The sequence below is a fragment of the Dipodomys merriami genome, unplaced genomic scaffold, assembly GCF_024711535.1.
Source record: "Dipodomys merriami isolate MVZ:Mamm:240054 unplaced genomic scaffold, mDipMer1.0.p SCAF_3, whole genome shotgun sequence".
NCBI classification, from domain to species: domain Eukaryota; kingdom Metazoa; phylum Chordata; class Mammalia; order Rodentia; family Heteromyidae; genus Dipodomys; species Dipodomys merriami.
The window spans coordinates 102,777,555-102,805,357 of record NW_027204492.1 but is presented as its reverse complement, the minus strand read 5'-3'; the positions used below and the strand labels follow the sequence as shown (position 1 = coordinate 102,805,357).

Here is a 27,803-nt window from a genome sequence, read left to right as displayed (position 1 = left end):
ATCTAAGGATTAACTCATTCTTTAGGTAAGGACTTCTATAATCTAAGCCTCTCTGTAAGGTGAAGTTCTCCTAGACTTTGTAATCCAATCAAGATAAACTATGAATGACTTTTCACTACACATAGTACAAAACAGGAACTTCTTTTTATCAGCAAGTACCTATAGAAATTGGGCTCAATTATTCTGGTTCTGTGGATCTTTCATATGATATTCGTTCTTCCTGGAATTTTCCATCACCTTCTCATGATTAAAATCAAGGTACAGGTAACTCTTGAAGCAATCAAAAAAGAAATGACTATACTTATCACTTATTGTTAATAGCAATTTATCATTAACTGAAATACATTACTTGTTCATGATTTTCTTGGGACGCATGCACACTTTGTTAAAATACATAGATCTATCTTGTTTCTTATTATGTCTCCAATACTGCAGTACCAAGGAGAATACATAGATTGGTCAATGAGTTTATATTCCCATTACAACCACAAAGACATACCTGATAGGTAAGACATGTAAGTAGGTTCTAGGAAATAGTGACTACCAAGTGCTGATTTACCTGTAATTTTGTGAACTCCTAGAGGTGATAAGAATTGATGTGTAGTATTTACACATGTGGTAGTAAAATGTGGAGTCAATCTTCGAAGTCAATTCTTAGGAGAACCCCAAGCAAAGAAAGCTATATTTTAAGTGCAAGGAAGAAGCAACCAGATCAAACAGGCATATAGCAATTTATATTCTCTTTGAGCAGATAGTACAGCTACTGTGATAAAGAAGCAGGAGTCTCAGATAGTGAAAAAGCTTTGAGCTGAGTGACTATAGCCAATATCTTGCTGAAAACCACATAAATATCACAAGGAAAAAGTTTGGTTCATGCACATACTTTGCAAGCATATACTTTTTGAAGAAATATAAGCATTATCTGCAGATAGATTTTTGAAAATGGATATTTGTATCCATATATATATATATATATATATTGATTTATTTGCATCAAAATCAAAAAAATAACCATGTTTCCTTTGTTATTGGCTAAAATTTAATAGGTAGAAGAGATGTAATCAAATTTCAGATGTATAATCTTGGAGAAGGTACTTTATATAGACAAAAGTAATATTTAAGTGTTTTAGAAACTGTAAGATTAACAAAGCCTGTATAAAAATATCTGTACTGAGGTATCGACCTGATTTTTAGCAAGTATTCAATAAAGGCTAGTAGTTATTATTACCAACAAGAATTGAAAACAAAATATGGAAATTCAGATATGATCTAATATATAATACTATGGTTACTTGCAATATTATTAAGCAAGAATATTCCCATTAGTTTTCTGGCCACTGAACCAATACTAACTTATTGTTACTAATGCAAGAAATTGTCACAAAATTAGTAGCTCAAAACAACATAAATGAGTTCTCTTATTGCTAGCTCTGAATGTTAGATGCATGAAATAAAATTCACGCATGGAACTAAAACCAGAATGTTAGCTGAATCTTCTGGGGGCCATAGGAAAAGACTTACTTTTATCTTCAAGCACTTTTTATTCTTTGACTCTGCTCTACTATCTACTTCCATCAACATATGACTTTCCTCCAAAGTTGACTGTTTTGTCCCTTTCCTACAAGGATCCTGTGATTACATTAGGCCTACCTTGTAATCTAGGATAATCTACTCTTCAAAAAATTCTTAACTATGACCAGTGTGCTGGTGGCTCATGCCTGTAATACTAGCTATACAGGAGGCTGAGACCTGAGGATTGTGGTTCCAAGCCAGTCTGAGCAGGAAAGTTCATCAGACTCTTATGTCCAATTAATCAGCAGAAAACCAGAAGTTGCCCCATGGCTCAACGTGGTAGAGTGCTAACCTTGGGCAAAAGAGCTTAGAGATGGCACTCAGGCTCTGAGTTCAAGCCCTACAATTGACAAAAGAACATGCTTAATTAAATCACATATGCAATGTCCTTTTTGGAATATAAAGTATTTATGACTCTAGGGTTTAGGACATGAACATATTTGGAGTTCATTATACAGTTTAGTACAAGTGAATTTACTCTTTTAACTTTCACTGTTATTTTGAAGCAGATGAAAGGTTTATCCATTGATTTCTTCTTTGTAGGAAGAATCTATTGACCCATTAGCATGTAGGAAATATGCCTAAATTCCTTTCCTCCAACAGCTATAGTCATGTTCTTGCTGAGTAACCCTGTGTGACTATTAAACACCTTTTAAGAAGGTGACTAGTTTTGCATTTGATGCACTCAGAACTAATTTTTACCCAATACACGTTGTTATTCTGAATAATGATTCTACTCATGATCTGGAGATCACCTAGCAATGTTTGGTGATATTACTGTGGCAACAGGATGTAAAAGGTACTATTAGCATCCAGTGGGCAGAGGTCATAGGTACTGATAAACATCCTTCAATGTGCAGGGCAGAACTCCCCCTACACCCCACTCAATTGATGCAACCTCAAGTATTAATTTCATTGTGGTTGAGAAACCCCACCATAGGGAACTTTAAGAAATACTATTTCTTTGAACTTTGTTTTAAAGTATAGGGCATGAGCCGAGTGTCCATTACTCAATGCCTGAAATCCTAGCTACTCAGGAAACCAGGTTAGTCAAGAAAGACTGTGAGACTCTTATCTCCAGTTAACCACAAAAAGACAGAAGTAGAATTGTGGCTCAAGAGGTAGAGTGCTAACCTGGAGAAAAAGAAAGCTCAGGGAAAGTGCTCAGGCCCTGAATTCTAGCACTAGGATGAGCTCACAAAACAGTATAGTGTGTGGACATGTACCAATTAGCTAATCAATCCCTTTGAATGTGAGCTCAACATGCAGCTTAGTGGGAGAATTGTTACCTTAACTTTGTTCCCACTTGTGTATTCACCTCAAATACTATGGCTGTGGTTGTGTAGAGTTTCATTTTAAAAAGTGAAATAAAAGCTGACACACTGGCTCATGTCTGTAAATCTTAGCTACTCAGGAGGCTGAGAATCATGATTTGAAGCCAGCCCAAGCAGGAAAGTCGGTGACACTTTTACCTCCAATTAAGTAGCAAAACTAGCTGGAAGTGGAGCTGTTACTCAAGTGGTAGAATGCTACCCTGTAGCAGAAAAAGCTCAGGGGCACCTCTCATACCCTGAGTTTAAGCTCCAGGAGTGAGTGGCATAAAAAATGCATAACAGAATTTTTCCCCTTAATCAACACTGTATATATGGGGATCTAATGAACATAAATCTACTTTTTCTTTAGACCTGCAGGATTTTTCTCAATGTATTGAATTTTTAACATACAGAAAAGTGGTAAGGGTCAGATTTATCCAACTATCTGTTAAATATATTGGTAGAAAGAACTCATAAATGAGGTAATGGAATATATTTGCTTTTCCTTTCTGGCTTTGTCATATGCCTCATCCAATCTGATGATTTCAGAACCCCAGAGTTTCTTTAGTATGAGATTGTGCAGCTGAATTACAGTGGAGGGCATGATGAATACCAAAGGCATAAGAAAGGTGAATTAGAAAAGTGGCAGATGGAAACTGTGTGGTGTTTTTATTTATGCTTTCTATTCTTGAGCACAGTGCACTTTCCATTTTAGCTAGTCAGTATCATCCATTTACTGGATTTTCTCCTGTCACTGAGTAACTATGAGTTCTATTCAATTTCATAGAAATTTCTGGCAGCATCTGAAGCATTTCAATTTCTGCAATAGTTCCCAGTAATTTGGGCTTGGAATGCATTGTTAATTCAGTTAGCACTATAACTATCACCATAGTCCTGGAATTGTTTTGTGGCTTATAATGCAGCTCCAACAAGGCAGCAAGGTTTAATGCTAATTGTATATTATTATCTTTGTTAGCCACAGTACTTAGCAGTGGAAATTCCTCAGCTGCCCATTTTACAGATGAAGGAAATGAGATACAATGATTTTTAAGAAGTAGGATTTTGTCCAAATTTGCATAGATGGTAAGAATTTGAGCTTATTGTATATTTCTTCAATTCTGCCTTTGTAGACAAGCATCAGCTAGTATCAGGGATTTCCTGAGCTGCAGTTCGCTACCTCACAACTGCAGACTTTGCAGAGGATGGTTCTGTAAGTTTCAAGTATTTTAACATTGCACTGTTTTTTTAGGAAGATACAGCCCATCCACCATCACCGTGATGAGGAGTTCCTCTGCATTTGCTAAACTGAAAACAAGTAGTATCTTAAAATACACTTAGTTGCTCTTGTTGATGATAATGTTATGGAAATTTACTTTCACTATGCATCATTGCAATTTCACTGATCTCTATTTACCTGTCTTGAAGGTGTCTTTATTTTATTCCCATGGTTTCTGATTAAAACCCCATGACATTAAAATTTGACTAGAATACAAAATCAAATCCAAGGCAGTTTACCGTTATTTCTTCTTTAAAGTTTCCTTGAAGATTGACAAATATTCAGTATATGAAACTATGTATTTATGAGGTATATAGTGATACTATTACATTATATACAACATGGAACCAAGCCAATGAACACATCTATCATTTCAATGACTTATTTCATTTAAGCTAAAAATGATTACCTTATCTCAAAGCATTCATTGACTAGCTTAATTATAATGAATGAATGTAATGTTAATAGATAATTTTAAAGGTAGGTATGACATATAAACATCTAAAATGTACATCACTAACCTCTAAGGGTCTAGGAAAAGATGTCACAACTGGAGTAGTTTGTTACATAACAACAAATTCATATGCAATCAAGGAATTTTGAAATGACTTGACCGTAATAGTTCTGTGCACAGGGTTATAATCAACTGCATTGCACCAGATATAGCTATTTTCAATTTCTGAGGATAAGAATTACTTACATTGTGATTAGTTTTCTGGATATTCATTTTATCCTTACAGACTTTACAAAGACAAAGGTGAACACACAGGTTGGGATAATCCTTAGAGTCTGTAATTCTCCATGGACCGGATAGATTGTAGTCTATATTGCTCATTCCTGACTCTCGAATGTTTCCTTCACATAGTATCATTTGGATCCATTTCTTGGCATAATATTGTACTGTGTACATATCACTTTTGTTACCCATAAATGGTTTCTTAGTGCTTATCTGCTTGGAACAGTTTAATGAGTACTATAAAGAAAACAGGAAGTGTGTGTGTGTGTGTGTGTGAGAGAGAGAGAGAGAGAGAGAGAGAGACAGAGAGAGAGAGACAGAGAGAGAGAGACAGAGAGACAGAGAGAGAGACAGAGAGACAGAGAGACAGAGAGAGACAGAGAGAGACAGAGAGAGACAGGGAGACAGAGAGACAGAGATGGAAAGAGAGAGAGACAGAGAGACAGAGACAGAGAGAGAGGGAGAGGGAGGGAGAGACAATGTTATAACTCTCTTCTTTCTCCTGCTCCTTTTTCTTCTCCTCCTCTTTTCCCTCTAATCTTCTGCTCCTCTCCTCTCCTACTCACTCTTCCACCTTCTTCTCCTCTTCTGGGGATAAAAGAATGATTTTGTGCATATTAGGCAAGCACTGTATCACTGAGCTACAATGCCAGTTCCCTAAAATTTATTTTAGTAAGATCTGGAGTTTAGTAAGATCCTAGTGTTTGCCTTATTGTTATATTAAAAGAAAACCTATGGCTGAGAATATTAAAAATTATAATAGAAAATACTCTGTGCAATGTTATCTATAAAGATGAAAATGTTTTTGGCTTGCAAAAATTAAGTTTATATTGAATTACCTACATTTTTAAATGGATGAAATTTGAATGCATGACCCTTTAAAAATGATATTTAAGGGGCTGGGAAGGTGGCTCAGTGGTAGGGTGCTAGCCTTGAGCTGAAGAGCTGAGGGACAGCGCCCAGGCCCAGAGTTGAAGGCCCCATGACCGGACCCCCCAAAAAATGATATTTAAAATAAGGACAAATATATATATATATATTTACATATATAATTTTATGCAAAGCTATATATGTTTGCATCTTTTTCAATTGGAAAAATGTAACAGTATGGGGAAACAGCAAACCAAGTATAATTATGATAATAAAATTTATATGATATACTGTGGTGAAGTTCTTCCTGTCACTTATATTACTATATTTAATAAGGATAATGCTCTCTGTGTAACATTGTATCCTACTTTTGCTTCCTTTACATTTTATTTTGACTTTTTTCCAAGTGATTAACTTTAAACATGTTTGTAATGAATGAGTAATATTCCATCTTACAGATATTCTCTATAATTTACCAGTCCTTTGTATTACTAATTAAACCATTTAATAATGTTTATTAAATACCTTATTATCTAAATGTCTATGGGGGTTAATGAATAAAGTGGTATACTACTTACCCATTGAACAGAGTTCCCTGGGTCTTCAAATCAAGGTCTCACAAAACTAAAAGCAAAGAAGAGCTAGAACTCATAGGTCATCTGAGACTTTAGGTCTCATAAGTTCATGCAATTTTGTTTTGATTTTGAATTCAGAAATCACCTGTTTGTGGCTTTGGGTTTGATGTAATCAACTCCTTGAGACTATCTGCTATTACTTTCTTTGTGGCTCTCTCCATACATGGCTTTTTCTAGAACTCAAACCCTCACTCTTGCCAAGCAGGCCCTCGATAATAATCAATGTCTCTAGCCCCTTTCTCCATTGATTGGTTTTGAGTTAAGGTTTCTCTTCCTGCCTAGACATATGCCGAGACAGTGAGTGATCTATTTTAGGCTTTCTGTCATAGCTGTGATGACAGATGCATGGCAACATTCCTAGCTTCTTCCATTGAGATAGAATTTTAAAGACTTTTTCCTGTCTCATTTGGCCTGCAATCAAGTTCCTCCCCTCAGTCTCCTAAATAACCAGGAGTACAGGCAGAACCACTTGCACCTGGCTGTTATGGTGTTTTCTTTTTAAAAATTTGGTACATTTTTTATTGTAAAAATGTTGTACAGAGGGGTTACAGTTGCATGAGCAAGGTAATGAGTATATTTCCTATTGAGCATTGTTACCTCCTCCTTTGTTTCCGCCCTACCATCCCTCCCTCTCACCCCCACAACTACCCCCTTCCCATCCCCCACTTCCCCGCCAAAGTTGTAAAGTTCATTTTCAACATAGTGTCTTGTACATCTCATTGTTACAATGGGTCAACCTGTATCCTTGTTTAAGCGTTTTGTTTTTTTCCCTTCACCTCCCCAAATTAGAGAAGTGTATATACAAGATGCAAGGCACCGACATCGAATGCAGTGAAAACAGGGGTTATACTGTGGGGGAGGAACATACAAAGAAACAAAAAAATCACATGGTACATTATAAATATATTAGAAACAATAGCAAACAAGAAAAAAGATATTTGTGTCCCTATCTTGGGATTCATTTAGCTTAACATCATCTTATATGACCATATGTCCCTATCTTGGGGTTCATTTTGCTTAATATCATCTTATATGGTCATATGTACATAGCTTTTGGCCTTTCTACTTCACAATGTGATATGTGTGATTTACTAATATTTGGTCCAAATAGTCATTTTTTCCAAAGCATTATTTTTCTGTACAGTGGAAATCTGTTTTCGTTAAAATGCATTGTTTTATGTTATGCTTTCTTTCATCTTTATGTATGTCTTTCATTGATATATATATATATCAATTTTTGCACTAATACTTTAAGTAGATATGTCTAGAACTACCATGTACAATGTTCAAATCCTAGTAAATTCTTTTTCCCTTTTTTTCTAAATTTGTACTCTCAGTGATTTTTATTTGACTACTCAGTAATAAAAAAAATCATTTAGATTTTAAGCAGAAGTGTCTATTTGGAAAAAGGTTAGTTTATGGCCAAAATTGAAAATGGTGACGACAAAATGGTGTCAACATTTTCATCTTAGAGAACATTATTTTCGGTTTTAGTGGCATGATATTTTCTGTTTTTATAATTTCAACTGCAAATAATGAAAATTTTGGAACTTACATTTTTGATGGCTTAGTTACCATTATTTTTCCTGTTTTGTTTCACTGCCTAGGAGTTCCAGATCAAAGATAAATAATGTAAAATTAGCTCTCACTGCTAGTGCAAGTGTAGCTTTTAGAATTGGTTACATTACTTATAATTGTTGTACTAGTTTGTTTTGCCCATTTGAAAAATATTTTCTAAATGATCACCAATATAATTATTGTTTTTCCTTGCAACATTTTCTGTTTCTTGGAAGTTTGGAAGTATTCTTATTTGTTTTATTCTCCAGTCATTTTGAGCAATCTACCCTTTAATAGCATTTTTTTTTTTTTGGTCAGCCGTGGGGCTTGAACTCTGGGCCTGGGCGCTGTCCCTCAGCTCTTCAGCTCAAGGCGAGCGCTCTACCACTTGAGCTATAGCGCCACTTCCCCTTTAATAGCATTTTGAATTGTAAATGGTTTGGGGCTGTTAATAATTACATTGTTTTGTAAAGTTTGATAACTTGTATTTCCAGAAACCTATCCATTCTGGATCATTAAAAATTTAGTAAGATTCATATTATTCTTAGCATCTTATGTTATTGTGTATTTTTTTTATTGTGAAAATACCATACAGAGAGGTTACAATTACATGGGCAAGGTAATGAGTACATTTCTTATCAAGCATTGTTGCCTCCTCCTTTGTTTCCCCTTCCCATCCCTTCCCATTCCTGCCCTACTGCTAAAGTTGTAAAATTCGTTTTTCCACATAACAACTTGTACATCTCGTTGTTGCAATGGGTCCACCTGTATCCCTATTTAAACAATTTGTTTTTGCCCTTCCCCTCTACAAATTATACCAGCATCAAATACAGTGAGAGCAGGGGTTATACCGTGGGGAAGGGACATACAAAGCAACAAAGAAATCATCTTATAAATATGTTAGAAACAATCGCATGAAAGAAAAACATTTGAATACTTGTCTTGGGGTTCATTTCACCTAACATCAACTATCTGACCTTTTCAATAAGTTTTTTAATGTGAAAATACTATACAGAGTGATTACAATCACATGAGGAAAGTAATGAGTACATTTCTTATCAAGCATTGTTGCCTCCTCCTTTGTTTTCCCCCTACCATCCCTTCCCTTCCATCTCCACAACTACATCCCACTCCCCATATTTGATGTTGGTATGGTGTATTTTTGTAAGTTCTCTTTTCTAATTTTGTATATCACTAATCATATTTTCTTCATTGATTATATGAAAATTTGACTAACATTTTTAAAATTAGAACACCTTATAGTATTTTGCTCCTTAAGCAATATTGGTTTCTAACCTGCTGGGTAGTAAGAACTGAACTTCTTGACAGTTGAAAACATCTCCCCTTACCAGACCTATCTGGTCCCACACACAATAGGTCTGTCAGTTTTCCCATAGTATTGTATGGTTTACAGCTCCAGTGTGCTGGTTGCAGGACATAGCATTGGACTCAGTGGCTTTACAGTAAAGGATACTGTGTTTAATTCTTAGGACAACATTTAAATAAGGACCACACATATTTTAGTCAAGGTCATTAGTCTTCTGAGTACTTTTTTTTAAATTTAGTTTTATTTTATTTGTGAACATACTGTACAGAGGAGTTACAATTACATGGGCAGGATAATGCATACATTTCTTACCAAGCATTGCAGCCTCCTCCTTTGTTTACCCTTCACATCCCTTCCCAGCCTCCCCCCTCCCCCCCATCCCAATCCTTCTCCTTCCCCCCTCTTCCCCCCCTCACCAACAGTGTAAAGCTCGTTTTGGACATGACAACTTGTACTTCTCATTGTTTGCAACAGGTCCACCTGTATCCTTAAACAACTGGTTTTTCCCCATCTCCTCCACAAGTTATACTGACATCAAATATAGTGAAAGCAGGGGTTATACTGTGGGGGAGGGACATACAAAGCAACAAAGAGATAATCTTATAAATGCGTTAGAAACACATGCATGAAAGAAAAACAAACATTAAAATACACATCTAAGGGTTCATTTTCCTGACATCACATTATCTGACTTTTTCCGCTTGACTCATACATATACTAGATATTACAAATAAGGGAAACCATGGGACCTATGTTTCTTTGGGCCTGGCTTACTTCACTGAATATAATTTTTTCCAAGTTTTTCCATTTCCTAACAAATGGGGCAATGTCATTCTTTCTGATGGAGGCAAAGAAAGGTTGGACAAATGGGATTGCATAAAGTTGCAGAGCTTCTGCAGGGCAAATGACATAGCTAGCAAGATCAATAGAAAGCCCACGGATTGGGAGAAAATCTTTACTAGCCATACAACGGACAAGGGTCTCATATCTAAAATATACTTGGAACTCAAAAAATTAAACCCCCCAACAACAAATCCTCAAAGAAACAACTGCACAATAAATAAGTGGGCGAAAGACTTAAAGAGAAACTTCTCTGAAGAAGAAAGAAGGATGGCCAATAGACACATGAAGAAATGTTCAACATCCCTAGCCATAAAAGAAATGCAAATCAAAACAACATTGAGATATCACCTCACTCCAGTTAGAACGGCAAAAATCAAGAACTCTAACAACAACAGATGCTGGAGGGGATGTGAACAGAAAGGAACCTTACTTCATTGTTGGTGGGAATGTAAACTTGTTCAACCACTTTGGAAAGCAGTCTGGAGGTTCCTCAAAAGACTTCACATAGAACTCCCCTATGACCCAGCAACCCCACTTTTGGGCATTTACCCAAATGTTTACAAACAAGACCACACTAAAGCTACCAGCACAACTATGTTTATTGCAGCATTATTTACCATAGCTAAGATATGGAACCAACCCAGATGCCCCTCAGTAGATGAATGGATCAAGAAAATGTGGTATATATACACAATGGAATTCTATGCCTCCATCTTCTGAGTACTTTATTCATCATCATCTTTAGGAGAAACTGTCAAGAACCATATGACTGTCAATTTTATTGACACCTTGACTTTTGCATCAAATGAGCAGAATAGAGCAGTATAGAAATTTGGTTATAAGATCCAGATCCCTAGCATTCCCTCATCAGTCAAGCTCTATGTGGATGAATGTTCTTCTGGTTAGAACTACTTACAAAACAAACATGTGACTATGTTTTACAAATTGATTCAAATATCATAATGGCATAAACATATTTTATATGCTCTAAACATATGATCTTGACTAATCTGCAACTTATATTGAACATATTGTTAACTATTATTAATATTATTTATTTTCACTAGTGGTTTTACAAGTTCACCAGTGTACCATTTGTTCTTTTTTGTTATTCCTGGGGCTTGAACTCAGGGCTTGAGTCTATACCTGAGCACTTTTTGCTCAAGGATAGTGCTCTAACACTTTGAGATACATTGCCACTTCTAGTTTTCTGGTGGTTTATTGGAGATAAGATTCTCATGGACTTTTGTGCCCTGGTTGGCTTTGAACTATGGTCCTCAGATCTCAGCTACCTGAGTAGCTGGGATTACAGGCATGAACCACCTGACTCCCTTCACTCTTCTTCATTTTGTTGGATATATATTTAATCATTCTATACTTTTCCTCATCAAGTCTACTCTTTATTCTTGGCCTACTCCATACCTTTCTAGTATATGCTTCCTGGTATTTATTTTATTTTTTTTAACTTTGGCTCTGCCTTTCTAAGGAATTATACTATTTGAGTTCTCCCTTCAATCTATCATGTTTCAGGTAATATATTTTTATACCCTTGAATACTACTCAATGCAGAAATTTTAAAACCAAATATATAACTCTTTTCATTTTTAGATTTAATTTTTCTCAGAATAATAGTCAAAGATTCCTGATATAAGGGGCAAGATTGCCTGTGACTAATTTTAAATATCATGCCTTATAGTAAATTTCAGTTGTAGAGTCATGAAGAACCTCTGTTTATCCTCTCCATAGGGAATCTATCTCACAACATTAAAGTTCATTGCTTTATGTAAATTGAGTGCTTAGAAAATATGCTATATCTGTGCCTTGCACAAACATAAACTGAATTTTTATTAGAGTGAAAAATGCTTATTTTAATGTTGATATTTTAATAGTAATTTGAAAATGTTAAGGAATAAATCAAATCGATTAGATCAGTCTTTGGGATAGTTTTATATAATATCCAGGATGGGAAAGAGATATAAGAAGAGCTAGTGTTTTCAAATATCCACAATTAATCTCATATGGTAGTATAGGCTTATCTTACCAAAACTCAGGAAGCAGAACAGGAAAGTCATGAATTGAAGGGCAGCCCAGGCTACAAAGTTAGACATTGTCCCCAACCCCCCCCCAAAAAAAATGTGTGATGAATTGTATTGTTGAACACTAACAGTGACCATAAGGACAATTATTTTGCTTCTAAATGTAAACATTGAATCAGATATTTGCTACCTCATTATGTGGAAAATAGGTAAAACATGAAATAAACACAATATCTACTCATGTCTATGAAATAAGTATCTTACCTAACACTATACAATAAGACTCCTTAATCTAGTTCTTTCTCATTTGAAAACTCATTTACTATACTTACAAATAGAATAATATAAGCATGTAGTGTCTCCACATTTCCCATCTAAATTTACCTTTGTTTTCATCTACTTGAATTCATTTTTTGCCTTTAGAAGGGTGTGTTCTAACTCCCTTCGTCTAATATCTCTTACTTTTTAATTTCTCTTTCTTCCTCTGGTACTGTTTACCCTTTACTTCATTTTGCACAGAAGTTTCTCTCTCCTTAACAGGAGCCATCTCTCAGCTTTTTTTACCTTCATTTGTGGACTCTGAATCTTGTCACTCAGAAAAATAGCAAATAAAGCTCATTTTCCATTTTAAATTTTACGATTATGTTTTAATGCTTGTAATATAAAGATGACCAGGATCCTTCCAACTCTGAAAATAGTTCTCTATTTTAATCCTTATTACACATGTGTTCTAATTATATCTTTATGCTTTCTTGCTTCACTATCACAAGTCCTTCCTAATTTATGCTCCCTTAATTTCATTTGCTTATTCTTTACCTATGTTTAGATCCCAGGACTGAAAATGTAAGCCATCTCTCTTTATTTGTTCCTCTTATCTTAATCTATGACTTTAACATCAGCTATAACTTCAATATTTTCATTTCCATCTCTCTACCAAGTTCTTGGATAATAGTTTTTTTTTAAAATATTGTCAAGGTGATATACAGAGGGGTTACAGTTATATACGAAAGGTAGCGAGTATATTACTTATCTAAATTTTTACCCCCTCCCTCACTTTTCTCTTACTTTCTGTCCCCCCAACCCACATATCCAGGTTGTATAGTTTATTTCCAATGCATTGTCTTGTGAGTATCACTGTTGCATCTGGTTCTGGGAATATGGCTTAGTGATAGAGTGCTTGCCTGGCATGCATGAAGCCCTGGGTTTGATTCTTCAGTATCATATCAATAGTAAAAGCCAGAAGTGGCAGTGTGGCTCAAGTGGTAGAGTGCTAGCCTTGAGTGGATAATAATTTTAAATTTAAATATCAGATCAACTAAAAGATTTTTGTAGGCAATTTTAGTTTAATATGAACCAAATATAATTTTATATATTTCTACACCTTCATTTTCCAAAATGTCACACACATGTATATATATATATATATATATATATATATATATATATATATATATATACACATACACAAGTTATGAAAATACAGTGCCATAATAACCTCCAATTCTCCAAACTATGTGCTTTATATTTTCTTCCTTTTTGTTTGCTAGTCCTTGGGCTTGAACTCAGGATCTGCAATCTGTCCCTTAGCTTTTCCCCTCAAGTGTGGCACTCTACCACTTAAACTATAACTCACTTTTGGCTTTGTTTTAATTACTTGGAGTTAAGAGTCTCATGGATTTTCTGTTCGCGCTGGATTTGAACTGATCCTCAAATCTCAACCTATTGATTAGCTCAGATTACAATCGTGAGCCACCTATTCCTGATTCTTCTTTTCAATACTCTTTAATGTCACTGTGTTTTAATTCCAGATGTGATTTGTTTCCTGAGTATTTGCTGTTATTATATGTTTTTTTTAATTGTGAAAATACCTCACAAAGGGGTTACAATTACATGAGCAAGGTAATGAGTACATTTCTTATCAAGCATCTCCCCCCTTCCCATCTCTCCCCCTTGACCCCACCCCCACCCCACGCGCCAAAGTTGTAAAGTTCGTTTTTCGACATAAGGACTTGTACATCTCGTTGTAATGGGTCCACCTGTATCCCTGTTTAAACAATTTATTTTTTCCCTTCCCTCCACAAATAATACTAACATCAAATACAGTGAAAACAGGGGTTATACTGTGGGGGAGGGACATACAAAGCAACAAAGAAATATCTTTGTTGCTTGAGTCCTTATCTTGGGGTTCATTTCGCCTAACATCAACTTATCTGACAGTTTCTGCTTGTCTCAAACATATACTAGTTATTGCAAATAAGGGAAACCATGGGACCTATGTTTCTTTGGGCCTGGCTTACTTCACTGAATATAATTTTTTCCAAGTCTTTCCATTTCCTAACAAATGGGGCAATGTCATTGTTGGTGGGAGTGTAATCTTGTTCAAGCACTTTGGATAGTAGTATGGAGGTTCCTCAAAAGACTCCACATAGAATTCCCCTATGACTCAGCAATCCCACTTTTGGTCATTTACCCTAATGATCACAAGCAAGACCATACCAAAGCTACCAGCACAAATATATTTATTGCAGCATTATTTATCATAGCTAAGATATGGAAGCAACCCAGATGCCCCCTCAGTAGATGAATGGATCAAGAAAATGTGGTATATATATATATATATATATATATATATATATACATACACACACACACACACACACACACACACACACACACACACACACACACACACACACACACACACACACACTAGAATTCTATGCCTCCATCAGAAAGAATGACTTTGCTGTTGTTATATTAAGGCCTACTTTCTTCTTCTTCTTCTCTCTTTCTCCTCCTCCTCCTCCTCCTCCTCCTCCTCCTCCTCCTCCTCCTCCTCCTCCTCCTCCTCCTCCTCCTCCTTCTTCTTCTTTCTGTACCACTGCTAAGTAGTTCCTCCAACTTTAACCTAAATTTTATAAACAACAATTCATATTAATGTCTAAAAAGTATTCATTGACTTATCATTGTCTAAACTGCAAAGGATCTTAGAATTGTATGAAAATGGTACAAGTAGAAACTTGAGAAAGTCGTAATGTATATTCTGAGGAAAAATAGTCAATATATGTAAAATGCATTGCGATTTAAAGAGATCAGAATGTAGGAAATGCTTTTGGGTAATGAACTTTGATAAAAACATGAGTAAAATTTGGGGAGACCTGAAAGAACAGTCCCAACTTCTTATCTAACTTATTTTGCTAGTAATAGTCTACGTTGGTAGTTACAGCTTCTGTTATTACTCCTTACAACCTGTGGTCTAATTATACTACAGTCTTAAAACTTGTCATTTTGCCTCTATGTTGCATTAGGTTTCTTTTATTGGTGCTAAATTGTTACCACCTTTAGTGGCTTAAAACAATCTCAATTTTTTTTCTAATTCTGGAGTGCAGAAGTCCAACATAGGTCTTTCTGAGATAAAATCAAGGCATTGGTATATCTGCATTTATTCTGGATGATCAAAAGAACAAATTGTTTCCTTAACTGTTGTAGCTTTTATTTTTTTTTTCTGTTGTAGCTTTTAAAGACAACAAATATTCTTCAGAGACTTTTCTTCCATTTTCAAAGCATATCATCTAAATCTCTGCCTTTTAATTTTCACCCATGTCATTTCATTCTCTGATTTTGATTTTCTACATTCCATCTATAAAAGAATTAGCAATTACTTTAGACAATTCAATGATCATCTATCATCTTAAAATCCTTAATTACACGTACTCAGTCCTTTTTCTCTGCAAGGTAATGTAGTCACAGTTTCTAAGGATTTTTATGTGGACATGTTTGGTGGGGGGCATTATTCTACCTAAAACTAGTTCATGAATTCTTTGTTCTCTATCCAGAATGTCCTTTCCCATAGAAAGTCTTTTCTTCATGGCCTAGATGATATTCTTCTTCCTTTAAAAGTCCTTTCCTATGACTTCAGTAGCCTCAACCTGGAACAGAATTAATAGATTTGTCCCTTCACTCCCTCAGCACATTATACTGGCCATATGGCAACAGGACCAGTCTAATTAAGTAAGTAAGCATTTATCTCCTTTATTGGTGTGTGAGCCTTCTTTATTAGACTACATTGCAGTGACTTTGTGTCCCCACTGTACCATAGCACTGCATCTTGTAACTAGTCTATGCTCAGTAAGTGTTTATCAAGTGATAGGTTTGAATGCTTATGTTGTACTGAATAGAGTAACAGCCATATCTACCCCTCCCTCCCTCCCTCTGTCCCTTCCTTCCTTCCTTCCTTCTTTCCTTCCTTCTTTCCTTCCTTCCTTCCTTCCTTCCTTCCTTCCTTCCTTCCTTCCTTCCTTCCTTCCTTCCTTCCTTCCTTCCTTCCTTCCTTCCTTCCTTCCTTCCTTCCTTCCTTCCTTCCTTCCTGTATTCATTAAGCATTGAATGGAATAAAGTTGAATAAAACACACAATTGTGTTGCAGGAGCACCAAATCTAGTAGAATAGAAAGAGATATGACTAGGTGGAGGTGTGACTCAAATGGCAAAATCCTTGCCTAGAAAGAGAGACCCTGAGTTCAAACCCCTGTACTGCCAGAAAAAAAAAAGAAAGATGAAGGTTAATAGTGTGGGGTAGAATTTGTTGATCTATAAAAACTTTCACAGCAAGAAGATATTTGTTGGATCAATAATATCATATCATTACTATCAGAAATAACTATAGCACCTTTTATTTACTAATTTGGTATTAGTAGGAGTAGTAGGAGTAGTAGAAGCAGTAGTAGTAGTAGAGAAACTAGCCACAGAGGAGATGAGTTTTTTACCAAAGATCATACAGTTTATAGGTGGTAAAGTTGAGATGAAAAAAATAACAGGCAGACTTATTACTTATAAGCACTGTAATGTACTGATTCTGTGTATGATTAAGGAGTAATTTATTAGAAATTAAATAGTTCATTATATTCTTCATAAGAAATAGGTGAGTAGGTTTAGGGCCATTCACCTAGAATTTGAAGCCTTCTTTTTGTCTTCTTTTTATAATTTTATTTTATTGTAAAGATGTCGTAAAGAGGGGCTATAGTTACATGAGTAAGGTAATGAGTACATTTGGTTATTTTTCTTTTTTGTATGTTTTTTATTGTAGAAATTCTGTAGGGAGGGGTTACAGTTACATGAGCAAGATAATGAGTACATTTCCTATTGAGCATTGTTGCCTACTCCTTTGTTTTCCCCCTACCATCCTCAACTTCTAAACTAAGTGAATTAGTTTGCTGCTAGTATGAACTACAATGTGACAACCAGGAAATAAGTGAGAACCTCAACAAATGTTTAGGCACCACTTATCCACAGTTTCACTTTCCATAGTTTCAGTTATAGTCTTTATGTGGCCATCTTTGTTATCAGATTGATTGTGGTAGTTTCACAGAGCTTCTATTCAAGTAACCATTATGTAATTATCCAATGTCAAAATGTCAACATAATCCACCTCATCATGTGGCCATTGTATCATCTCACATCATCACTAAAAAGGTGATTGTAGTACAATAGACATATATAGAGAGAGGGTCCTATAACTTTAGTTACAATACATTTTATAATTTTTGTTGATTTTCTGTTGTTGATTTCTAACCTACAAATTAAACTTTGTCATCGGTATGTATGTATAAGAAATAAAAACAGTATGTAATAAGCTTAGTACTATCTGTACTCTCAAACATCCACTGAAGTTAACAGAACATCTCCCATGCTGATAAAGGAAACTGCTCTACATAATTTGCATTGCTTTATCTGGGTATAAATTTTTATTTTGCTAACAGCATAGCAAATCTTGAATATCTTTGGCTAGTCATACTTAATTTTTTCACTTTAGGATATAAGAAATTTCCACAAAGAAGGTTGAAAATATTACTATGGATTGACCAAGATATTAAGTCTGTAAAATGCTATATATTTTTGTTGTTGTTTTGTTTTCCCTGATAAACAGTTTCAAGAGATCACTTAAGGATTTTGGTGTCACCATGTTGGTACATCCCAAACCAATTTAATTTTAAGAAATAGAATTGAAAACTGTACTGAATGCCTTATAGAAATGAAATGAGTAAGGAAATAGTATTTTGAATGAGAGTAAAGTAAAAGATAGTTAAGCTGGAAGGGTTTTCTGTGCATAGTTGGATCTGGAGTTTCTTGGGCAGCACTGATTAAACTCACACTGAGAACAGAACTGATTCTTACTGCTAACCTGAAGGCTAAAGATATCAACTTGAATATTTCCTGCAGCTCCTGTTAGTAAGATGGCTGGGAAATAAGATTTGGGACTGGAGTTTTGGGAATACATGACTCAAGCTTACATTTTAATATGGCAGTTTCTCAGATATGCCTGATAAATCAGCACTTTGGACTAGGGTTCATTTATGTCTTAATGTGATGCCAAGTTCCATGTTTAGCAAACAAAACCAGCTATCATCTAAAGGTATGATGGAATTCAAATAGCTTATTCTCAATATGATTATATAAATTCTCTGATTTTCAGATTAATATGATGGTGGCATTTGGCTGCAAGTGAATAGCTTTTGATTTTGTTTTGTAAATTAAAATGTATTTTAACTGACTTATTAATGTGAATGATTTAATCATTTGAAATATTCAGTGATGTGTGAAACCCTTGGAGAGCAAAATTTGTGTCCAATCAGCATTTCAGTTTCCACATCTTTAATAAAGTCATCGTGATGGAAAGCTGGACATGAGCAGTCCTCAGAGATCTTACAGACACTTGTGCTGTCATGAGTGAACAATATATTTAAATGGTGTTCTGAGTAGCCACTGTTTGAAATTCAGTCTTTCACCTTTACTATTTCAGTCTTATGCAACAAAAGATAAAAGTAGCAGGATAGAATGGCTAATTGCCAAAGGCTAGGAAATATTGGGGAAAGCTGGTTAAAGCATTCGGGCTTACAGTTGTATGATGAATGTATGTTGTGAATCAAATACAGGCCAAAGTTAATAACTCTGTAATGTAAACTTTTCTGAGGGTCAATTTTAAGTGTTCTGGTCTCTTACCAAAATATGTTTACTGTATCAAGAGATAGATGTCTTAAACCAACATGATTGTGATATTTTGTGACATATATAATTATCATGGTATCACAATGTACACTTTCATGCAAATTTGTGCATTTTATCTCAAAAAAAGTAGAAAAACAAAGTATACCTTTTTCTGGGGGTAGAAAATGTATACTTAATTGAAACTTCAAGTGAAACATTTTGCTGTTTGGAAACAAAAAGCAGTAAGGTAATGTCCTTCCCTGCTGATAACCTTGTAACAGAACAAACTGGTGCATATTTTTGTATTTTCCACTTTGTAGCTTCTTTTGATAGAGACAAAAGTCTTAAAATCCCATGAAGTGTCTTTTTGAGGTTTCTGAAAGAGAGTTTGTGAAATCACAAATCTTTAGAGGCATACAAATTACGGTTTCATCTTGATTAGGAAGAATAACACTGGGTAAAATTATATTCTATTCAGCATGGCATATTTTAAAATGTCAGTTGGGGACTTTACATTAAAAATAAATTGTTAGTGAAATAGTTCTTTTGCATGGATTGTTCCGACTTATTTAAATACAACCAGGGGCAATAAATTTAGAGAAACTTGAAACCTTAAGGGAATACAAGATATTAAAACATTTTTATAGGCTTACAGGGACATCATTTGACATTACCAATTTTGATTTAATGTGAAATCACAACATATGGGAAAATATAAAAGAGACACTGGTCCTATTCTTTACTTTTTGTATTTGTCTCAATTATCTTTGACCAAAAGTTGTACAAAAATCTTAGAATATTTCTATATATCTTTTACAATGTATGTTTTTTTTCTTTTAATCTTTAGGGAGCAGACTTTAAGCGCTGAAAGATGAAAGCTCCGATTCCACATTTGATTCTCTTGTATGCTACTTTTACTCAGAGTTTGAAGGTTGTGACCAAGCGAGGTTCTGGTAAGAACTGTTCCCCTCCCCTCTCCTCATGTTCATGGTTTAAAATGATGATGCCACATTCACAGACGTGCCATCGGTAAGAGGTGGAGAAATGTGTGGAATCCACATTGTAGAGATATTGTAGGTATATGAGTGTACTGATGGGAAATTAAAAAAGATAGGAATGGGTTGAAATGAATGTAGCTTATACTGCTGATTACTAGGAATTAGAATGAGTTCAATGCTAAACAAATCATATAGTATGGTTTCCAGCTTTCTTTCACAGTATCATTTTCAATATTATACAAAATATTATAGCTTAGCATTTCATTTTCAGTTGTGCTTAAGACACATTCTTTTTAGGATTGTATTACAGCCTATTTGCTGTGTTGCTTGGACACATTTAAGGGGAAGAATCAGTATTTTTGAAGAAACTTTCATAGGACATTCCATAATACTTTACTAAGAAATATAAATTAGAGTATAATAGTAGGGAAAAGAGCTCTTAAGCAGGTTATTTTAAAACTTGTGAAAACCTTTACATGTTACTAAGCATCAGAGTTTCTATCTGACGGTTGATACCGAGAGTAAAGTAATGGTTAATATAATTGAGTATGTAGTCATTTAAAAATGTACCTAGTAAGCCATTGATACACAAAGCCTGGCCAAGCTCCTGCTTCATGATTAGTTACAAAACTTTTGAAGTTATAACTTTTAGTTATAAAACAAGTGCATACACATTATATTTCTTGCTGCTAGAACTAGGATATGTTTCCTATTAGTTCCAGAGGGATAGTAAACAAAGATGAAATAACATTCAAGAGCTGTAGAGTGCTATAATATAACAGATGTTGCCTTTGGAATTCAGAAAGGAGAAGGAATGAAGGGGATGAGATTGGGCTGTGCAGCAACCTTATCAGTCTTTTAGGTTAAGAGGCTTCAAAATCATGTTTATGATACAGTGGAAAAGGTTACATTCAAGGAAAATAAAGAGCAGTTCTCTTTTCATGAATGCCTTCTGGAAAAAACAAAACAACCTCTAAGAAGAAATTGGGAAGGGCTTTGTGTTTGGACAAGAGTTCAAGTTAAATATATTTTGTGAGTCTATTGATGATCCTTTACCATTTGGTCGTGTGTGTGTGTGTGTGTGTGTGTGTGTGTGTGTGTGTGTGTGTGTGTGTGTGTGTGTGTGTGTGTGTGTGCATGCCATTGTGGTCATAGGCAAGTTAAAAAAATAGTGTCTTTGTATTTGCATAGAGTTTCATCTGTTTTTCTGGATTTTTTTAATGAAAGAAAATTGTAAGACTATGATTATTGATAAAACCTTAAAACATCATAAGGCTTATGATTCTTTGACCTAATTATATAAAATGCTGTTTTATTCACTTGTTTCTGAGCATGTCAGATCTATGCTTTATTTATTGAAGTCATAAATAATTCAGATTTATTCTCTATAAGATCTAATTTGGGAACAAATTGTACATTTGAGAAACATGGAACAAAGCCAGAAATATGGAAGGACTGGAAACTTATCTCCTCCTCTAGTGACCTGGAAAAACTCAATGACCCATTTCAAATTTCATTTTTTTTATTTTTGATGACATATTGTTTTAGGTAGATATTGCTAAAATATCAGAAATTAGATGGAAATTCTGAAGCTATGTCTTCAATTTAGGAATTTGGTTGTTGCAGGGTGCTGGTGGCTCACAGCTGTAATCCTAGCTGCTCAGGAGGCTGAGTGTCGAGGATTATAATTCAAAGCCATCCTGGGCAGAAAAATCTGGGAGACTCTTATCTCCAATAAACTCCTCAGAAAAAGCTGGAATTGGAGCTGTGGCTCCAGCGGTAGTGCATTAGCTTTGAACACAAAAAAGCTCACTGACAGGGCCTGAGTTCAGCCCCCAGAACCATCAAAAGGGAAAAAAAGAATCTAGTTATCACATGCCTACCTGTTACCTCTCAAAAAATGTACTTTTATAACATAGTGTAAAATGACAGCTAAGGAAAGCACTGGAAATGTAGCATCTTAACTTTATTCCATAATATGAATTGTTATTCTTTCTCCCTCTGTCTATACCAACAGCATATGGACTTCCTAAATGGAAGACTGTCTGCTTGTTTGGTTGGTTTAGGGATATTAACCGTATTAACTTGAGAATCAATATTATTTTATGAAGATACTTTTATAGCTTGAGCTAATTTCAGATGATGTCTGTTACCATGGCACCTGTGAAGTTTACTGAATATCATCATTACTGATCTCCATAGATCAAGTAGAAGAAGAGTATGTTTGGCATCTTCTTCTTAAAAGATTAATAGCTCAATCTTCATGCCCAGCCCAACCTATAAAACCAGAGACATTAATGCCAGGGAGTAAAAATCAATTTCTGATGTTGGATCTTGCATATTAACCAAAATTACATAGACTTATTTTTTTCTTAGCATTTAATTATTTTTATTCTTGATTTATCAATCTTTTTGAAAGTTTAATAAACACAATTCAAATTCAATTCTCTTCATGACAGTTATTAGAAACATTTTTTTAATTCACCATGGCCACTAGAAAACTGAAGCTAGATATCTTAATAATTAAGAATATATAAAAATAAGCAGGGTGACAGTAGCTCATGCCTGTAATCCTAGCTACTCAAGAAGCTGAGATCTAAGGATTGTGTTCAAAGCCAACGAAGGCAGGAAAGTCCCTGAAAATCTCATCTCCAATAAACTACCAGAAAATGAGAAGTGGTAGAGTGCTAGCCTTGAGCTGAAGAACTCAGGGACAGCACCCAGGCCCACAGTTCAAGCTTCACAAACAAAAAACCCCAGTATATATAAAAATAAAGATAATATATAAAATATGATTAAAATAACAGGATTTTTATAGCATGTTAATTATGTATAATGTTTACTTCAAAATTACAAATATGATCATTTCATAAAAATTTAGAAGGAAGTATTTCTCATTAACCCAACTAATTTGAAAGCAATAGGAGCTCTTATTACACAATTTAGAGATATATTATTTCTATCACATGGCTAGCACTCCTGCTACTATTAATTTAAGGAACAAATTAAACCTAATTAGGTAGTTATGTCATTATAATATCCTTGTTTTAAAAAGTCAAAATTCAACTTCTAAGGCTTTGTTTTAAATGTCATTTTAGATATGTGTAAATTATTGCAAATGAGGATTGGATGTGGTCTCTTGGATAATAGTATGAGTTTGTGCATACATTGAGAATGAAGACTTCTAACATATATGGGAGCAGATATTCTATTGTTACACAATAGATTTTCATCCTGAACATGTTTATATTTAACAAGTTGATAAGCAGAACTTGAAGAAAAACACGGATTACCAATGTTACTAACCTCCCTCCAGTATTTGAAGTGTTATGGCAATTCAATAGTAAACATTTGAGTTGCTGTCATTTGTAGAATTCCATACAAAAACATATATAAAGTAAGTGATTTATATGAGAATGTTCGTATGTCAACTAATTTAGAAAATTTAGTTTGATATGTTCTTTTTCCCTTATCTTTTCTTCTCTTCCCACTTCCTTCCTTCATTTATTTAGTGTATTTGTCTGCAAATGATTTATTTCATTGTTGCTACTGTGTATTTGGAGAACTCAGTTTTCACTGTAGGAGACTGAATTCAGTACTTACAAATGCTCAGTTAGAAATAACCCATTTTCACTGTATTGGATGTTGGTATAATTTGGGGAGTGAAAGGGAAAAAACAAATTGTTTAAATAGGGATACAGGTTGACCCATTGAAACAATGAAATGTAAGACGCTATGTTGAAAAATGAACTTTACAATTTCGGGGGGGAGGAGAGAATGTAGTTGTGGAGATGGGAGGGAAGGGATGGTTTGGGGGAAACAAAAGAGGAGGAAACAATGCTTGATAAGAAATATACTGGTTACCTTGCTCATGTGATTGTAACCCCTCTGTACAGCATTTTCACAATAAAAAAAAACTTATTAAAAAAAGAAGAAATCTACAACTACGTTATATTCCTAGCACTTGGTTTTTTGGAAACAAAGTTACTATATTACTCAGGCTGGCCTTGAATTTGTCATAACCTCTCTGCCTCCCAAGTGCTGGAATACAGGCCTAAACTAACATGTCAATTTTTTTAATGATAAAATTTCATCATTATATTGTTTAAAAAGATAATATCTACAAAATGCTGTATCTTTTTCAGGACATTCAAAGAAGATAGTATGATATGGTGTCTGTAATTAGTGGTGTCTGTAATTAGTGGTGGTTTGTTTGAAAGTGTATACATAATGTATGTGTGTATGTGTATAAAATACTGTACAGAGAGGTTACAGTTACACAAGCAAGGTAATGAGTACATTTCTTATCAAGGATTGAATTTGAGGTCAGGCTCAAGAGTTGTAAAATAATATGAATTGTTGAAAGACTGTTATTTACTTAGTATTACTATACCATTTTGGAGGAACTAAAGTGTGAGTGGAAGAATTTTAAATGATGAAGAGAAATGAAGCTGGAGTATCCTAAATATAGAAAATAAGAAGAAAATCAATGATCATTTGTGTTTTGTGAGTACTCTGCTTTTATATTCATCCCTAGAATGTAAGATGGTGAGTGCCAGAACCATTTATGCTTGTAATCTCTATAGTACCAAATATGGTATAGCTTTCAGAGATTCATAGAAATGTCTCAATGAATTAATGAGTACATAAATGAGTGACTGTGTAATTTTTAATTACAGGTTGAATTATAACAGTGAAGATACTATAGGACTAATACGGTGTTATGAAAATATAGATAAATTAAAATAGAGGCATTTAACCAAACATGTATTTTTACATAAAGCGCCATCAATATAAGGTACAATATGAGAACTTTGATGCAAAAACAAACTCAGAATAAACAATATGTACAACATAAAGGCAATGAACCATTGCAAATATTGAGTGTTTGCCCCAGGCCTAGTCATTGGTGGCCTATGACTGTTATTCTAGCTAATCAAAAGGCTGAAATCTGAGGAATAAGCTTCAAAGCCAGCCTGGACTCTTATCTCCAATTAACCATGACAAGATGTGGAAGTAAAGTGGTCACTCAAGTGGTAGAGTGCAAGCCTTGAACAAAAATGATCAGGGAGAGCTGGGAAGGTGGCTCAGAGGTAGAGCGCTTGCCTTGCATGCCTGAGGCCCTGGGTTTGATTCCTCAGCATGACATAAGCAGAAAAAAAAAAGCTGGAAGTGGCGCTGTATAGTGCTAGCCTTGAGCTGAAGAGCTGAAGGACAGTGCCCAGGCCAAGAGTTCAGGCCCATGACCGGACCCCCCACACACAAAAAAAATGATCAGGGACAGTGGCAAGACCCTGAGTCCAAGCCCCAGGACTGACACAAAAATAATGTAGTTTCAAATACGTTAGAAAGAAAGCGATTTGTCAGATTTTTTTGTATGGGAATTTTACTACTGTTTTGTAGAGCTATTTATATGATTGTACATACATTTTGGTTTTAATGGTATTAATGAATAGTGGTTATCATGAAAGGAATATAGCTCATAGTTTCTGACACATGATAAATAACCAAGTCATTTCAGGATAGATACAGTATTTATAATTATATGAGAATATGGAGAAGAAGCAGTATATAAATTGAAAAATGTTATATTCCAAAATGGATTTAAGATACAAAATGTATCCCAAAGCTACTACTTATTGTGGGGTAAAAAGATAATGATGGACAATATTTTGTATAAAATTCCTTAGATGTTTTTCTTGGCTGAAACCAATTGTAAAATAGTCTCCAGAGATTTTCTGAAACTGGTGACTTTTGCCTAAATACTTTATAGAAGTCAACAGTAGTTGAGGAACCAAAGACAGTTTAGTCTTTGTGACTTTTATCTGTGGATGTTTATTTCCTCCCATGTAAACTGAGATTTTACTAGATCAAAATGAAAAAAAGAAGTCTAGTTGTTTATTTCTATCTCTTGCCAATGTGATTTGTGTACATGAGCTCTCTTGGGCATTTGTGGAAGTCAATGAGCTTAATTCCATATGATTAAGAGACAAACTAGTCTCCCAACATCTGCCTTTTATTATGTTACCATGTGTTAACTTTTAGTTTTTAAACTATGTCAAAAATTTGAGATATTTCTCTCTATTTTCCTTTGGGAGAGCTTGCAAAAATCAAACCCTAAGCCTTTGTTTCTTTACTCTTTGAAATGCAAAGCTGAAGTTAAATTTCCCTTTAAAAAGATTTTTCTCTTGTATTTATTATACATTTTATAAATTTTGAAATTAAATCTGGAATAATTTTATTTGTTTAGGTGGTGTCTCTAATTGGATAAGTCTAATAAAAATAGAACTAATAAACTGGGCGCTGGTGGCTCATGCCTGTAATCCTAGCTACTCAGGAGGCTGAGATCTGAGGATCGCCATTTAAAGCCATCCCAGGCAGGGAAGTCCGTGAGACTCTTATCTCCAATAAACCACTAGAAAACTGGGAGTAGTGCTGTGGCTCAAGCGGTAGAGCACTCGTCTTGAGCTGAACAGCCCAGGGACAGCGCCCAGGCCCAGAGTTCAAACTCCATGACCGAACAATAAAAAAATTGAACTAATAGCTCACAATAACTATTCAGTGCCTTGGTGTGGTAATAATATGATATATCTGTGAATTTCACTTTCATATGATTTAGTTTTTTCAAAACAATTTTATATAGGGCTGTCATAGATTATTGACAATTTGGAAAGTAATACCTTGTTCATAGTCAGTTTACATGAAGAAGGTAAAAGCAAATGTGGACAGATCTTCCAACTTGACCAAGATTTAAATGAGGAGGAGACCATTTCAAGTTAATAAATATATAGCAGTATGGTACTATATCACTATATATATTATAAAACATAATGTATTGTTCTATGTATTCAATTGGAGATGTGAGGGATAGCAAAGTATGGTTAGCAGCCAGTTAATGGTGGCCATTTAAACTCAAGTTGAAGAAGTGGGTTTTATCATAGCACGTAGATAGTGACTACTTAAACAGAAAAATAAAATAATTTGTTAACTATAGGGCCCCTGATGATCTATAATATTGCTTGGGTATCAGAACACTAATTAGGACATTATCAGTGTCCTATCTCTGTATTAGCAATTTTTCACAAATATAAGATAATAAGCATGCTTGTATTTTTTCATTTTGCCATTTGTCAAAGCAATTCATGACAATAACATCTTGATCAATGTCACATGCTTCCATATTCTCATCATTCTTCAACCCAAACCTTTACCTTACTCTTCTTAATGCTATGACATACAATGATTTCTTGACTGTATTCTCCTCTTCTCCTCACCACTTTCTTGTATTTTTTATGTCAAATTCCAAAATCAGAAATTGTGGAGACTACAGAGAAGTCCCTTTATTGACTTTTACTAGCTTCCACTCTATACCAGCAATTCTTTGCTTAATGATCCCTTTTGTCATGTTTTATAACATACTCATATATTAGTGATAAAGTTGTGAACAGTAGTTTATTTTGTTTACTTGTTTTTGTGCCAGTCCTGGGTCTTGAATTCAGGGCCTGAATACTGTCCCTGAACTTCTTTTGCTCAAGGCTCCTGCTCTACCGCCTGAGCTGCAGCTCTACTTCTGGCTTCTTCATAGTTTATTGGAGATAAGCATCTCAAGCACTTTTCTGCCTGGGCTGGCTTTGAACTGAGATCCTCAGACCTCAGTC

At 34.8% G+C, this 27,803-nt stretch overlaps 1 protein-coding gene across 1 annotated transcript in view; it reads left to right on the top strand.

Annotated features, from left to right (window-relative positions):
* Il1rapl1 (interleukin 1 receptor accessory protein like 1) overlaps window positions 1–27,803 on the top strand; it is a 1,184,015-nt gene that overhangs the window by 159,247 nt on the left and 996,965 nt on the right. Inside the window, exon 2 of the mRNA XM_070040687.1 lies at window positions 19,995–20,100. Coding sequence (XP_069896788.1) covers window positions 20,019–20,100 — 82 coding nt within the window. The 5' untranslated portion in view covers window positions 19,995–20,018. The remainder of the gene's footprint in view (window positions 1–19,994; window positions 20,101–27,803) is intronic.